The following is a 16684-nucleotide window of genomic DNA, read 5'->3' as shown; positions in this document are numbered from 1 at the left end:
CGCTAAATTCCTGGATAATTAAACAGCTATAAGAAGCAAAGTTTAGAATAGTGTGAAAGCTCATGTCAATCACTCAGTAGAAGCCGATATACTGTGTATCACTCTATTATGCATTCAGCACAAACTGACAAAAACGCTGTAGAGTGGAACGTCAGCGGAGCATAGCTGACTACTCAGCAATCCCATACAAATATTATGATTTCCAACCGTAGTTTAAATATGAAATGCAGGTTTGTGGGTTCAGGCCAGTGTTTCAGGCAGCCATCAGATTACTGCCTTGGACGTATCCGTAGTGGAAACAGATGGGATGGGGTGCACGGTGGCAGATCATCGGTATTGTGGTCACACAGTGGGGCTGAGTTACGGAAAATATTCCTTGTCAGGCAATGTGTCATTCATCAACCAATTAGACTGTTGTCAGGCCATTAAATAGGCGTTATCGGCCACTATAAGCACCATAGATGTGGGTCAATAGGGGCCTACTACACCCAATATTAGGTTTTATCATCTATTCACATGGCAGATCACAGAAAGAAGGTATAAAAGAATACGACAACGACCTCTAGCGACCGTAGTAATTATGACAGGAGCAAAAGCGAAAGTCAGGCGATGTAGGATAGAGATCGTTAAACTCCAAAAGGGGTAGAGGTCAGGGGTGATGGACGGGACACCCAGGAGACCGGGGTTCGCATCCCGTGTGAAACCAACAATGTGTAGTTGCCTTTATGTTCACAAGAGTGAAGTTTCACGTTCACTTTTGAAATGTAGTTATTCTATATTGATAGACAGACAGGCTTTATTGACCCCCCCCTAAAAATACAATAACATAGAACTAAAGATAAGATTTTAAGCCAAAACACAATGTTTTTCCCTAAACTTAACTAAGTGGTTGTGTTGCCTCAACTTGACTAAGTGTTTTTTTGTCTAAACCTAAAGAAGCCTTTTTGTTTGTGTTCAAAACATAACGTTTTGTTCAGTTTTACAACATGTTAGAACACGTTGCTTTTAAGTTTCGCTTTCACTTTTACAGCATAGTAGGCGCAGTAGGCCACTAATGACCCACATTTATGGTGCCAATAGTGACCGATAACATCTATTTAATGGCCTGATAACAGTTAAATTGGGTGCATTCATTCCCAATGGGTGACATTGTAAAAGCACAAAAAAAAGGAATATTTTTTATGCGAATGCATTATCTTGACATCTTGTATTTTTCCTTTTTCATTATTATTTAGAGATGAAATACCCAGTGCCGTTATAGCAGCTGTGCAATTTCTCTGATTCTCATTGACAAAATGCCCAAATGCTCAAAAGTAGTTTTGTATTGAACATCGCAATCATAGCTCAATCAAAATCTCATTCTCGGTGCATTTGTAAAGTTAGCACTCAGTTCATTAAATTTGCTGCAGAAAAAAAAAAAGAATAATAATAAGCAAGATGACAAAGAGAGGGAAAGTATGAGCTGGTGCCAGTGGTATCAACGGCCTGGGACTAACAGAAGAGAGAGGAGAGAAATAGAGAAGCCTGCCGGGGGAACACATAACTCCGCTCTGTGTCCCAACGCTGAGAGAGGAAGGGAAAAGAAGACACAATGCAATATTCTCTTTGGAATTAATTCACTGTCTCTTCTCCAAGAGCATCTAATTTAGTGTTGCTTGCCTTCCTTACTGTCTCAATCTGCCCCTCGCTCTCTCCGTCTCTCCCACTTTCTTCATCCATCTCCTTTACTATCTCGTTGTTTCCATCCTCCCCTCCCCTCCCCTCCCACCACCACCACCACCACCCTTCTCACCACCACCGCTTTCCCTTTGCTGTCTCTCGCTCTCTCTTTCTCCGCCTTAGGCCTTTGTTAGACTGTCTTTGTGGCGAGTGCAGAGAGAAAGAGGCAGGCCTTGAACACGACTCAAGCAGTCTGATTAGGAAGGAGAGCGCGAGAACCTGGAGACATGGGAGATGAGAGAGGCAGCGAGTGAGAAACGGAGGGAGGGAGAATGGAGAGGGAGCATGCTGATAGAAACGCAGACAGGCAAGGAAGAGAAAAGTGATTAGCCCCTTATCCACTGTTTTAAAGAGGTTAACCTCATTAAAATTGTGGTTATGAAAACGCTGAGGGCACGGTATAGATAATAAAGCCTCATGCCAATAATACGTTTTCAGTCTGAATGCATAGATTCCTCACCCATTAAGTTTCAGTTCGAGATTACTAATGCTTCCTAAAGGTTCTTTAGCCCCCCTGTCCATTTGGATGAAAGGATAAAATCTTTTTGCCCTTCAAGGTGCAGATTATTGCTGGAAGAAAACTACCAGCCACTCCTCTCCAACTCTGTAACTTTTGCCGTGGAATAAAAACATGGTGCCCCTTTTTTTAGCGGCTGAAATAAAAACAGCAGTAAATGAGTAAAAATATGAGAAGGTCACTGTGTTTTCCAGCCCGTTGCTCATCCTAAATGGGTCCCCACGGCCCAAATGAGGATGGATGTGAGCTGAAGAGGATTCACTGGTCTGAGCTCTGCCTCTCGACAAGGGCAAAGGGGACGTGAAGAGAGTTGAGTTCGAAGAAGGACTGGCTCTGGCGAGGTTTAGATACACTAGCGTGGGGGATTTACAGAATACAGTTGTAGGAGCCATGTTCCGTGTGTGTAGGCTGGCAGCGGAGACTGGGGGGAGGTCAAGGGGGCCTGTATGTAGTGTACAGATTTACCAGCAAGCCTCTGTGAATCCTCTCTGATCATCTCTGCTGTTTGATTCTCCCTCTCTCCCTCTCTGGCACACATGAAACTGAAGCCTAATGAGGACTTTTGTGTCAGTTTTAATGTTATAACTGGATACTAGTCAGTGTTTTATGTTTATCTGATTTAATTAAAGAGTAAATTCCTAATCCTACTCCAAACAAAAGGTAATACAAGTAACATAACACCATATTATTGCTGTGATCATAGGAATAGAGGGCGCCGTCTCATTAAGATGATAGCAAACTTTACTGTCGGAACTGTGGATGATTTATAGATCTTGACCAAGTGCATACAGTTATAGGTCTCTATCTACATTAAAGCACGAGACACTTGATATCTTTCATGATTCATGACGAGAAGCTCGGAACCACCTCAAGGTCAGACTGATAACTATGGGGTGCTGGGTGATGACATCAGCTTAAAGTCTGAGCCTTAGCATTGCTCTTTTTTTTCAGTTGTGGAAAATTCTCAGTAAACTGTGTAGAAACAAGACACTGAAGTGTGGTACTAAACAGGATGCATGATGTCCTTTAAAAATGATGCATTCTCTCTAACGACTTATTACTGACCTACAGTAAATGTCACCTGAGGAGACGATTTAATCCAAAATTGCATGTCCTTGCAAGAGGACATCATTGTTCTAACCAACACAGTGAAAACTTCAAACTCTCTCCTATTTCGGCTATCAAATATTATGCTTGCCTGTTAACAGTGACATCCGTGGCCATTCCTGTTGCTTGCACTACTGACAAACACGAGACTGAACGTGATTGACAGGCATCATGTTGATTAACGTTAGCAACACAAGCCAGTAAAACCACAATATCACTATATATTTCACATGCTGTGTGTTAGTGTTAACTTTTCCTGCTTCAGCCTCCCGACCGTGGTCAGAAGGCACAGGGGAGACACCGTAGTTTTGGTCTCCTGGGCCGGAGTCGATAATATCGTTACTCGCTTCAGGGTTAACCCTTCTCATTTCACTCATCAGCAGGGAAACAAGACACTTTTCAGCACACACTGCAACTTCCACTGTACATTCCCTTGATATTCTCACAGCTAAACTAACTCTCTTCTGCTCCGCTATATGCTCATTTTCTCACACACTCGCCGCCGCTCTCTCTCTCTCTCTCTCGCTTCACCACTCACTACCCACATGCACATACGCCCTTCACACTGGCTCTGCTATACTCCCACAACACTAGTTTTCCTCTGACGTCGGTCACATTCCTGTTTTGCAGGACGGGCTTCACTAGACACACTAGACACTGTTTTTTTTTGTGCTTCCGTGGAGTTTGTGTCGGAGTCTGAGTTGTTGTGGAGGCTGATCGTTTGTTGGCGTCAGCGGATTCCGTTTCTAACCGAACCTTAGCTACGGCTAAGGCACTCACGAGCGTGCATGACATCACATCCGTTGGATTTTCCCAGAAAAAATGGCCCGGGCTCTTAACCTTACAAGCAGTCTATAGGCTGATAGAGGAAACCCAGAAAGCCGCATAAGGTCTTATTTTTTAGGTTAGGTTACAACCTGTTCATACATCGGCAATAAAAAATTATTTATACCTGTAAAAAGTTACATACAGTCCCTTTAACAGTTAACATGGAGTACAATAAATATGTAAAAAATACATAGAGAAACATAGCACTGGATTTCACCTGTAGTCCCCACCATGGGTTAATCAGTGTACATTTGAAATCTCCAAAGTGCAACTGTCAGATTTCTTTAACCCCAAGTTTCATCAAAAACCAATCAGTGGTGGCTGAAATATCACACATGGCACATGAATCAGCGTGGTGCCGCCCGTGTGCAAAAATAATCTAATTTTGAAAATGCCACAGCTCTGTGAGATAGCAGTTTACATTCTAGTTTCATCAGTGCCTTGTCGGTGTGGTGCCTGAATGGATGGATGTACAGTATGGATGACATCCCAAGCTGGTCATTAAGATCAACCTTTCAGTGAGCTCATCAGATCATGTGGGTTGTGAGAAACAAGGTGTAGGACGTGTAATTGTCTACATTGATGCCACTGTCATTCATGGAGTCATGATAAGCATGTTGCATTGTGGACACACACACACCTTACCTTTGATATCCTTGAAATCAAAGTTACTTGCATGTTGTTACATTGTGTTTAAGTGACCATCACATACCAGCAGTCTTACAGACAATATCGCAACACAAGGACAACATACTGTACTTGCCAACCCTCCCGATTTTCCCAGGAGACTCCCATTTTTCATCACCCTCTCTCGGTGTACTCCCGGGGTCATAATTCTCCCGTTTTTCCCCAGCTTTTTTTCATTTTCGTTTTCTCAACCTGTTTCTGGCACTGCACAGTGTGTATGCTGTAAGCCGTACTGTTTCCACCCAGACGACAATACAGCTACACTTAATGTCGTTTCCCGGTGGAAGAGAGCTGTTTCCGCGACTGGTTGGTGATACAGCGGCCAGAGTTGGGCTTTGCTTGATGCAGCGAAAAGTTGTCGTGGCGTGGCGCAACCTGTGGAAATAACGAGTTTCAAAGCGCAGTGGTGCCATTGTCGCGTTGTGTCTGAAAGGGCCTTCAGTGAGCGAGAGATGGAGAGAGAAATGGAAAGTACTTTGAGAAAAAATACTCAAGCAGGGGCAGAAAATTAAGGAATGAATAAAAAACTGATGAATATTAGTTTATGTCAGAGGGGCGAATTATTCAGTTTTCTTTCCTGAGAATTAAAAGTAAAATTAAAAGTAGGCCTTTTTAACATGATAATGCTGTTGCAGTGTACATATTATTTTGTTATTTTCATTCTCTAAAAGTCACCAGAATGCAGGAAACAAAGTCTCTGAAACTCAAATATTTCTGGGGGAGTACTATGGTTTGAAATACTCCCTATTTTTGAGGTTTCAAGGTTGGCAAGTATGAAAGATAAGGGGTTATACTGAGATAGGCTAATATACAGGATGTCCACAGAAGACCTTCAGATCACCAAATAAATATATGATTGTTGTTCATAAGTAGCTTAATAGCCTATAAAGCAACTCATTGTATTAACCTAATATTGTATTGTCTTGACAGCCTAATTGCCTAATTTAATATTTTCGGTGGGAATACTGGTTCAAGATCTACACCTTAAAACCAAACGAGCTAGACTTTCCAGAGAGAAGGTACTTTGAAACAGCTCTCCAACTTCCCCGGGCTTGAAAAGGAAGAGGAATAAAAAAAGGTTAAGGAAAGGCAAAGTAGGCTGATTATACTCAATTTAAAGTCCAAACCCCGGCAGACTTTTTTTGGAAGAGGGGGGAAGAGTTGTCTCCATCAGAGAGAGAGACAGCGCCCCAGTCGGTTTACTGTGACCAACCGTGAAGCGCATCGCACATCCTCCGGTGAGCCAAACGGACTGTCCTTGAAGCTGCGTCAATGTCCACCGCCTAGCCCGGATGTAAAGCGATTGTACCTTCAAAACAAAAGCATAACTTTTTTTTTTTAGAGTTAAAGTATGGAGTACATGCACATAAAGCTTTATACATGTCATTCGTTGATTAAAAACAATAATCTTTGCATTTAATTAGCTTAAAAAAGGCCATCTTGCATAAGCCTTTATTACTATTTAGTAATGAAGGCTTATGCAAGATGACTTAAATCAGTTACAACCTTAAAACCAATGGTGAATAGACTGAAAAACTTTCAAAACAAATGTGTTATCAAATGTGTAGTACCTTGTTCACGTTTTATATGACATTTTGTCTGTAACACAGTCGACAAAATAATGAATCAAATGTTTTATTTTCATTAAAATATTTTAAAAAGTCATTAGAGCTTATAAGCTTGGCAATTTATGAATTTAGCACATTTAGGGGGTATATTATGGTAACGACTAAATTAAACTGATTTCTTCACATTTTGGTTGACATGAACGGTGTAATTATATAATGACTCTAAAACATTGCAATTCATGCGATAAATAAAATAAATAATAAATAATAATAATAAAATAATGTCCGTAAAACACAAATAACCTTTTTTTGCATGATGAGGAATCCAATGCAGCATATTTTTGAATCAAAATGAATTAATTGAGTGGTTTTATTTTGGAAGTCCGGTCCGGAACAGGTGATTTATGTGACTCTGGGAGGCTTGACGGCAGCTGTCCGGCAGCAGTGAGGAGCGCTCTCTCCACTACATCGCTCCACTGCGGTAGGAGCAGCAGCAGCAGCAGCAGAGGAACCAGGCAGGCACTTGTTCCTGCACGGAAACAACCCAGGTGACGAGATCCATCTCTCTGCACACTTTATCCCAGAGGAGGACTTTACCTGAGAGGACCTAACAGCTCCCAAGGCGATCCTACAGCCCAGTGAGAGCGACGGAGGAACAACTTTTTGCTCCATTTTTGTACCACCACACCTCCTCCGGTAACCTTGGCAGTCAGCAGACGTGTTTATTCTCGTGAGAGGATGATGGGACCGCTACTCCTCTCCATCCTCTCTCTGTGTCTGGGCACAGCTGTCCCGCAGCATGTGAACGGTGAGTGTCATAATAAAGTGTCATCATCGTTGTCCAAAAACATTTGAACACGACTAAGCCCTTTAACCGTGGGAGAACCACTACCAAACTGATCACCAGCGATCGGAGCATCTTTACATATTTGAAGTGAATCCGATTAAGCCTCACATGATGTAATGTGCAAAAAAATGTAATGTGCGTTTCTGGAGAGAGCCTGCGGTTGTTTGCGGAATATACCAGCAGCCTGTCAACACGGTTTGGCAACAGAAAACTATACTAATCTGTGTGCACGACTCGTTGGTTTAATTGGTTTGCTTGCGTTTTTTAAAGGACACTTGTTTGAGTCGATCGAACAGAAGAATCAATGTGTTATCCGTGCGTAATAAGGGTGCCAAATCAGTCATCAGTGCATCAGGCGCGCACATTTTAAGGTAGAAACGTGCACTGCTCCAGTAGATTTGTGCGCCCTCACATGATGATGATTTTCAGCTGCTTGCTTCCAGAGGATAAAAAATAAGAAGCTCTGCTATGTCCAGATAAAGCCCCCCCAAAAAAGGACGTCACTTTTCCCTCTTTAACAAACTGAATAAAAAAAAAAAAAAAGATGTGTCCAAAATGTGGGCTTTTTAGACAGACCCAGATGCTTTCACTTAGAGGCAAAGAGAGCCTCCTGTGTTAGTTGCATCAAGGCACCATTATTGACTAAGATGACACCAGGAGAAGGTCAGCTGTGCATAGCAAGTGTAATGTGCAGTCTTGCCAGAACTGTCAGACAGTTTATGTAGAGAGAGGAGATTGTTGAAGGCATATATATTCACCTGACCGACTGGATCAGCATTCAGATCATTTCACACACACCCCCTCCTCTCCTTTGCCCCCTCCAGTTTCTGGTGATAGGAATATTCAAGCTCTTAGCTCTCCCGCTGTATATATGTTCCAGTACAGTATACCTGTGGGATGTGTGTAAAGAAAGAAGCAGTGGAGCCCTTATGGAAGTGGGTCATGCCAGCCAGCCGTCCTGCCTCTATTCATTTAGCAACATGCTCGCCTCAGGAGCCACACATGTCAGACAGACCTCAGTCTCTACACCAGGAGAGTGCCTTTAGCAGAGTTTCTAAGGCTCCCTAAGCCTCGCAGTGTCAACTCCGAATCAGCCGCTGCAAGACATAATACTCCCTGGTAGGCTATAGCTGGCATAATGGATGCAGAGGAGAAGCAGGGAGCTGTGGTGCCCGTGGGTCGACTTGTTTCGAGGCTCAGCGAGTTAAAAATACACCCTGAACGTATCCCTCAATTAATCTCATCCCAGTTAGATTTGCAGTATTGTAAAGGGATTTTTTGCCCATCTGTTTCCAGCTTGTAACCCCATTCACAGCGAGGAGCTGGTTTGAGGAGGAGACAGAGGTGGATGGAGGCTGTTAACAGTGTTTGATCTGTGTGTGTGAGCATCCTTGGTAACACCTGGCAGCTATTTTAGCAACATAACTGCTCTGGACTGTCGGACTGGACGGAGCTCCAAAGGTCCAACAGCATTCGAACTCCCCATCATAAAGAATGCATCGGGATGGATATAAATTGTTTTCTATTGTACAAAAGCTACTAACCTTTAGTGCTTGCTCAAAGGTAGCAGGTGTCTTCAGAGGCAGCTGCTAACAAACACTCTATTGTGGGTGTCACAGTGCGCCTCTGTCCGCTGAGACAAATTGATGGGGTAGAAACGTTCGCCTTCAGGTAAAACAGGCTGCATTGTTCCAAGTCACTGTGCAATACATCACTTCCTCTGGTTGGTTACTGGTGCTGACTCTCACACATTGTTTGAGATCCAGCCTGTCCGCCTGGACAAAGCACATGACTGCACCAGTGGGCCCTCTCTGTATGTAAGATGCTTTTGTGCTTGTTCAGAGAGTCCGAGTTTGAATGCATTTCATGCATCTCTCAGTCTCAGTCTTGTTATAATGGCTGCGCAATTAGAGCCTTTTAGGCAAATGGACAGCTATCTGGAGGGGTGATGAGATTGCCTGCTATTGGTGAATCATGATTATTGTTAATATTGTTGGTCACTGTTCATTTCGCTCAAAGATTTCAACTCACTTAGCACAGTTGAAGAAGTTTGTCAAACACCGTGCGCTGATGTAGAAACATCGTGATTGTGGGTTTGGATTGGCCTGAACGTCACGCTCACAGACTGTAGATTTTGCTCGGTTTAAAACTTGAGGGAAAGACTGACAGAAGGCTACTTCCTCGCTGTGCAGGAATGGCATCTGGTACATTTTCGGATAAACAGGCTGGATGTAACTTAATACTGCTTGAGATATCATGGGGGCCATGGAACACCTACAGCACAGTACAGACTGATGGTTCATGTCCACAGGGGTGTTTTTTTATCGTGAGGGATCGCCTCGCTTCCCAGTATTGGACGCCTGATGGGCTGCCACTATAGACACAAGGCTCCTGATTGGATGAACGCTCTCCCTTGTGGGCTGTTGCTCCCAGCTTTCAAACCGGAACCAACATTGCGGCTTGTTTAGTAACTTTCTTCTCTTATATCACGAAAATAGTTCACCGAAATGTATTTCTGAAAACATTTTATGGGAGAAATAAGCCATGCAGTTGCTGAATCTGTCTTTATTTTAGATCGACTGTTAGTTTAAAAGTTTCTCGGGAGTTTCCAGAGGTGTCGAGTCGTGCCGGATGCCCCTGATTTGCATAAAGTAACCTAGATCTCAACTTTATGCAAATGAGTTGCAGCCAACGTGACGCCCCGTCTCTCCAATCGCGCCACCACGCTACCAGAATGCATTGGACGGCTGCTTACATAGACAATGAATGGCAAGTGTTGAAAGGACGGAGGCTGTGGACATGTACCATGACTCACTCACATATCCCCGGATACATTATTTTACTACACTATATGCACAGTGGGCTATAATTGTCATGAGTTATATGATGTATAGATCACTGCAAATATATATTACCTTAGATTTGTAAACAAATCACTGCAGCAGTGCAGGATTGGCAAGAGCTGCAGCAATTAGTTGATTAATTGTCAAACAACAGACAATTTATCAATAGCTGTTTTGATAATTGATTAATCCTTTGTCATTTTTTAAGCACATTTTCCAAATATTTAGTGGTTAAAGCTTCTCAAATGTGATGATTTGCTGCTTTCCTGTGTCATATCTGATTGCAAAATGAATATTTTTGGCTTTTGGTCAAATAAAACAAGCAATCTGAATATATTATCTTGTGCTTTGGGGAATTATTAGCAGCCACCTTTCTCTGACATTTTATAGACAAAACGATTAATCAGGAAAATAGAAATAATCATTTGTTGCAGCACTAGTATTGGTCTTGTCTTCAAAATTCCTTTCATAATTAGCTTTCTTACCCTTGGAGACAATACACATCACTACGTTTATTGTTGAATTATCCTTGGTTTACTTTGAATTAAATGCTTTTAAGTGAGCTGCCCCAGTGCAGAAATAAAAAATAGAGCTTGTGTTTGCAAACAGTTGGGAATATTAACAGAAGATGTTCTCCTTAAATGCATGCTGATGATAGCGACCTATCTAAAAGCTCATTACATTTACTGGCCACTGAAGGTCACGGCGGATGTATAGGTGACTTTTAATAACAAAGACTGGCAACCCCCCTCTACAGTGCCCTTCACTCTTGTTTTAAATGGCACCGTCTTCAATCAGCCGAGAGAGGTCAGACCTCTGTCAGATCAGCGACCGTGATAACCAAAGGAATGAAAGCAGCTCATTGGACGACAACCCACACACAACGAAATTAGATGTGGGTTATCGGAACATAGGGATCAATCTTTCTCTTGCTGCTGTAAAGACATTGGCTACTGTCTTTATTTCTACATGTTTGTGGGACTTGATTGGGCTATTCATTGTCAGTGCAGATGCTCTTTAATCCCATTAATAATCGAAATGAGAGTTCATTTGACTCCTCTGCTGACAAGTTAATGGATGCGGAGCTATTTGTCTTTGCCTGTGTTGTCCTGCCTACATTTCATGCTTGACTTATTGGGAGGGCACTAGAGGGACGGTTACAGAGGTTGCAAGGACACACGCGGAGTTATTGCTTACCAAAGAACTCTAATAAGGCCCTGAGATAAGAATGGGCAGCACAATGGTAAAATAAGTTGTTCGAACCAACACACCCTTGACTCAACTGACTAGTCATAAGTGTCTCACTCAGCTAAAATATTGGCGTTGGTGGTGGCGTACTGTGCTTCAGGCCCAATTCTAGATTTTCAAGGTGACTTGCGGCTTATCAACTCTGCAATTGTACATCAGACAGTGAAAAGGAACAGTGTGAAAAAAGACAAACACAAAGACCGATCTGCAGTAAAAAATAGCCTCTTTTCACACAAGACTTTTTCCCTAATCCTTAAATCAATGTCTGATGTTTCTATTCACACAACTCTGGAAACATTGATTCTGAATGTTCCCAGACATGTTAAAGGTCCAACATTTACTAAAAGCAGCGTGTAACATTATGATGGCTGCCATAAGCAGCGATCGTCTTAGCGTTCTATTAATGCCACTGTCAAAATTCAGACACGCAGAAAAGGCCCTCTGAAACAGTAAAGAGATTATATGAGTGTTGCGTTTGTAGTGTCATTTCATGTCGAGTGTTGGCCTGCTTCACTTTTTTTTCAGCTAAGAACATGCAGCAGCACATCCTTTCATAGTTTGAGCGTTCAGAAGACCACATGCTGGTTTTAAGTAATCCCACTGGGTCACGATTAATGACTCAACTTTTGGAGGAACGAGCTGGCCCACAGTGCAGGCTCACAATGTGTGTGTTGAAAAAACATTCCAGATAATGAAGTTATACGATATGTTGTTTGAAATGAGCTGTAACACATTGTTTGGGATTGTTCGTGAGGCTCGCTACTCTCTTGACTCACTTAAAGGAAATATTACATTAAGTGAAAAGCCATCCAGACAGAATACACGTAGCCTGAAGTAGACAATGTCATTTTATGTTACAGTTGGCCTTAAATTGTTGTTTAGACAAATCATTTTTAACATGCAACATGCAGCAGGTACAGGTTCAATAGCATGTATACAGTATAGTAGAGTACAGTGTACTATTCAACTAGAGCTGCAATGATCAATCAATTAGTTGTCAACTATTAAACTAATCACCAACTATTTTGATGATCAATTAATCGGTTTGAGTAATTTAAGAATAAAAAGTTAAAATTCTCTGATTCCATCTTCTTAAATGTGAATATTTTCTGGTTTCTTTACTCCTCTGTGACAGAAAACTGAATATCTTTGAGTTGTGGACAAAACAAGACATTTGAGGACGTCATCTTGGGCTTTGGGAAAACACTGATCGACATATTTACCATTTCCTGACATTTTAAAGACCAAACAACTAATCAATTAATCGAGAAAACAATCGACAGATTAATCGACCATGAAAACAATCATTATTTGCAGCCCTGTATTTATCATTACTGCACAGTAGTTAACCTCACTGTTAAAGGATGGTGATATGTAGCAGAATGGTGGTTTATTGACTAAATCAGTATGGACCCTTTACTTAAACCCACTTTAATGTGGTGTTGAAATTACATTTTAAACTTGACATTGAACATTCTTTGAAATTTATCTTGATACCAGAAATTCAAAGCTAATCATTCCACTGTTACACTGCCAGGACTATAAGCTGTGTAGAAGATGAACAGCACATTTGTATTCACTCACATACATTTGCTTCTGGCTGCACCTGGGGAATATGGCTGAAATTATTCTCTCTTTTTTTTTTCTTCACATTGTTATATCATTTAATTATATACATTTATCGCAGTGTGTGTGCTTTGGCTTAATATAGAGGGCAGAGTAATTACCGATTAAACTCAATGAGTTCACATGCAAACACAAACATGGGTTTATGTCCAATTAAAGTGTCAGCACTGCAGTGCCTTCATAATGCTTATTGCAATAAGAAGCATTAGGCTACATTGTAATGAAGCTTTATATTTTTATCAAAATAACATTTGAGGTGGTCAGGGTGCATTGTGCTAATTGCATTAGAAAACATTAGTTTTAGACTTATCTAGCATCCACAGAGTAGCCTGGCATCATCAAACATGATATACATAAAACAAGACTCGGTCAAAACTGAGTGTATGTGTCTGGACTGTGCAAGGTGAGTCTGAGAATTTGTGGCTAAATTTTTACACAAATAGTCAGTGGTCATGTCTATAATGTTAAATCCAGAGGTACATGTACACCAGGTCCGGTGAGGATAAGTGGCCATTCAAGCGGTGACGTACCATATCGTGGAATGCACCTGATTGAAACGGTCAGCAGAAAACCAGGGACCAAACAGGAAACAACATGGTGGCCTGATCGTAGTTATTCCCTCTAAACAATCCACCCAAAAAAAACTTCTGAAAACATTTTAAGCAAGAAATAGGCTATGCCAGTGCTGAATCTCTTTTCATTTTAGAACTAGGTCGCCTAGTTTGACAGCTTGGTCCAAGTTTCGTGAGCCGGACGCATCGCGCTGGACGGGCTCATTTGCATAAAGGACTGTTCCCAGCCTTTTCATTTTGACAGAGCAACGGCCAATGAAACTCCAACACTCGGCCGACCAATCGTGTAACTTCATCACTCAGTCATTCACTCAGTCAGTTACTCACTGACAGACTTTAGCATTTGAAGGGTTGGCGCTCGGCGGTCCAGCCAAAAATCACAACTCAAATTAGATTAAAGCTTTTATGCTTCGTTCTAGACGACTTGGAACTCGAACATTTCCGACATCTCACTAGAAAAAGTACAATGGAGTTTCATACTTGGGGGGCAAATCCATCTACCCCGACTTCACGAATAAGCAGTTGTCTGACGTGACACAACAATGGGAGCACCCATGGAAGCACACATCGTAATTAGTAAATGTATCAACTAATAGGCAATGTTAAGTATATTTGGTTGTATTTAATTAAAGTAATACATACTATCATATAGTGAAACCTTTTCTGCATGTAAATTGATGTCTACATACGTCGCCATGTTACTAGGTAGCTCTGGTTGCAGTAACCGGTCTCTGAAAGCTTCATGCGTAATTTTTCCTCCTCAGTTTCATTTCTATATGCAAGGAGGCTGAACTGCTGAGAGTTATATTGTGTGAACACTTGCCAAGGAAACATCAGTTTGTCATGGTCAGCTGTGTTTTCTGTTTGGCGTCGTGCACCTGGGACGTTTGGAGGTCGGAAGTTGGAAATTTCAAAAGGGAAATTCCGACCTCCGCCTTTGATTGGAACGCAGCTTTAATCTGAGAAATGTAGTCCAAATAATTTGACTGGCCTTGTTCCTAAAGCTGCATTCCTTATCCTCACTCCGCTTCTTTTGCTTCTACATGAAATGGGAAAGCACAAATTTCATCATTATCCGTTCTTGTTACACATACACACATACTTTCCTTTCACCCACCCACCTATATCTGTCTGCCTGTCTGTCTGTTATTTGCAAATACAAACAGCCTACATATCAGCTCTGTGCATGCCAACTCTACCGTCTTTTCAATATAATTTAACAAGCAGCTCCAACTTTGACAGCCTAAGTATTAATTAAATAGCTGCACCAACAAAAGGGCCCTGTAATTACCGTATAAATGAATCACTTTTGCTTTTTAATTCTTTTGTTTTTAAACACCTGCCTCTACACAAAAAGTGAGTCATTCTGTGGAGATATCTCTAATGGCTAACGGCTAATGTGTGTGTGTGTGTGTGTAGGAAGGGAGTTTGGAGGCAGGAATGCAAAAGTCACTGACAAGCATCAGTGTTGGGGTAACGAGTTACTGTAACATATTACTTTTAGCAGTAAGGAAGTAATGTAACACGTTACTAAAAGGATTTCTGTAATATTACATTCACATAACAAGTACCCCATTATCACCGGTTATTATTTTCATTTTCTCATTCATTCACACCGCGCCACTTCCTCCAGTGCACCATCAGAAAAAAAATACTATAAGGCAAAGGTTTTCAATGAGAATGAAGCACTTTGCGCGCTGCTTTTGCATTACTAATCGCCTTGCGTTTATCCGCTCCGTGCGCCTCGCGTTTTTACAGGAGCGCCCTGAACGCCTCGGGTTGAAAAAAAATCAACTCAGAGCGGAAAAGCGCCCGACGACATCAGCGTTTTTTCTCATTGTGGTGACTTTGGCTGGATACCTGGAGCTATATGACTGTAGATACCATGATCTGAACAGACAACAGCAGGAGGCAAATTACTGCGGTACTTGAGATTTTAGGTAAGTTGTTTTCATTAATTTAAACTGTACTATTACCTATTTGGGTTGCGTACATTTCATGGTTTGTAACAAGGTAACGTTAGTACTCATTCGGTGGTTGCCTAGCAACATATTGAATAAAAAAGATGCATCAAACTGCAAAAAACTCTCTTGTCTGATCGGGCAACAAAAAGGCAGTGCGGTGCGCCTCGCGTTTTCCACCTGCAAAACACGCTTTGACTGATCAGGGGCTAAGTTGGTGATTTTAATACAAAGTGGTTAAAACTGCATGTGAATGGAACCAGGCTCCATCTAACAGTAGCTCTTGGACGAGGCAATGATATTCACTGTATTGTTGTCTCCGACGGATTGTGTCATCCAACCGTATCTTCCTCCTTGCTCTACTGTCAGATTGAGTGGTGACAAACTCATCCATACAAAGTCTGAGGACAAGCATCCTGTGGTTGGTGCTCATGGTGAAAACACAATGTTAAATAGATAGTAGCCCAAATAGGTAATACAAATCAGGGTGGATTATCACTGCATTTCTTATGCGGGCCAAGCACAGCTTCTGTATTGTAGTGGGAGAGGATACTGAGTGCTCTGGACCCACCTTGTTTTTTGTCAGGAGTGTCAGAACAGCATCGGCCATTCATTATCATTGGTGGCCATGAGTGAAAGAGTCCACCTTTCCACAGCAGATCAATAAGCCGAATAAATTATTTTGGATTAAGTGCAGAACTGCAGCAGCCTGTAAATCTGAGCAGTCTCAGCCTGTTTAAGCTCTATTGTGAGACCAAAGCTTTAAGACAGTGAGATTAAAAATGAAATGTAATTTTTTAGAGTTTAAAGCTTGTACATGGATGGATGAATGACGCATAGACCTTTGAATGTTTGAAGGTTTTATCTTTACACAAAAAGCCCGCTCCTGACACATTTTTTGCGAAGTACTGTAATATCTGCTGTGTTTGAAGATATAAATGTCTTTTATGCTTGTAATTTATATAGTTTTCCATCTCTCAAAGATTCTTTCATAACAATGTGTGTGTGTAAGGCTTTCAGTTTTATGGCATTTTTATGTCAGGTGTATGTAGGCCATCCAGTCTCAAGTTTGTAATGAGAGGAGATTTTGGGGGGTAATTTTTCAAATACACCCAAAGCTTGCAACATCCATGCTTGTATTTATTGGACGAGCATGCTTCA

At 41.6% G+C, this 16684-nt stretch overlaps 1 protein-coding gene across 3 annotated transcripts in view; it reads left to right on the top strand.

Annotated features, from left to right (window-relative positions):
• Positions 1–6856: 6856 nt before the first annotated feature.
• The window catches only part of edil3a (EGF-like repeats and discoidin I-like domains 3a), a 127698-nt gene continuing 117870 nt past the window's right edge, over positions 6857–16684 (top strand). For 2 of the 3 annotated variants that reach the window (XM_074638226.1, XM_074638225.1), the window contains exon 1: positions 6858–7234. In XM_074638226.1, the coding sequence (XP_074494327.1) occupies positions 7165–7234 (70 nt within the window). In that variant the 5' untranslated portion in view covers positions 6858–7164. Of the gene's footprint in view, positions 7235–16684 lie in introns of all 3 variants that reach the window. The other variant, XM_074638227.1, reaches the window with a different exon arrangement.

The sequence above is a fragment of the Sebastes fasciatus genome, chromosome 6, assembly GCF_043250625.1.
Source record: "Sebastes fasciatus isolate fSebFas1 chromosome 6, fSebFas1.pri, whole genome shotgun sequence".
Taxonomy (NCBI): Eukaryota; Metazoa; Chordata; class Actinopteri; order Perciformes; family Sebastidae; genus Sebastes; species Sebastes fasciatus.
This window is presented reverse-complemented; position numbering and strand designations above follow the sequence as displayed.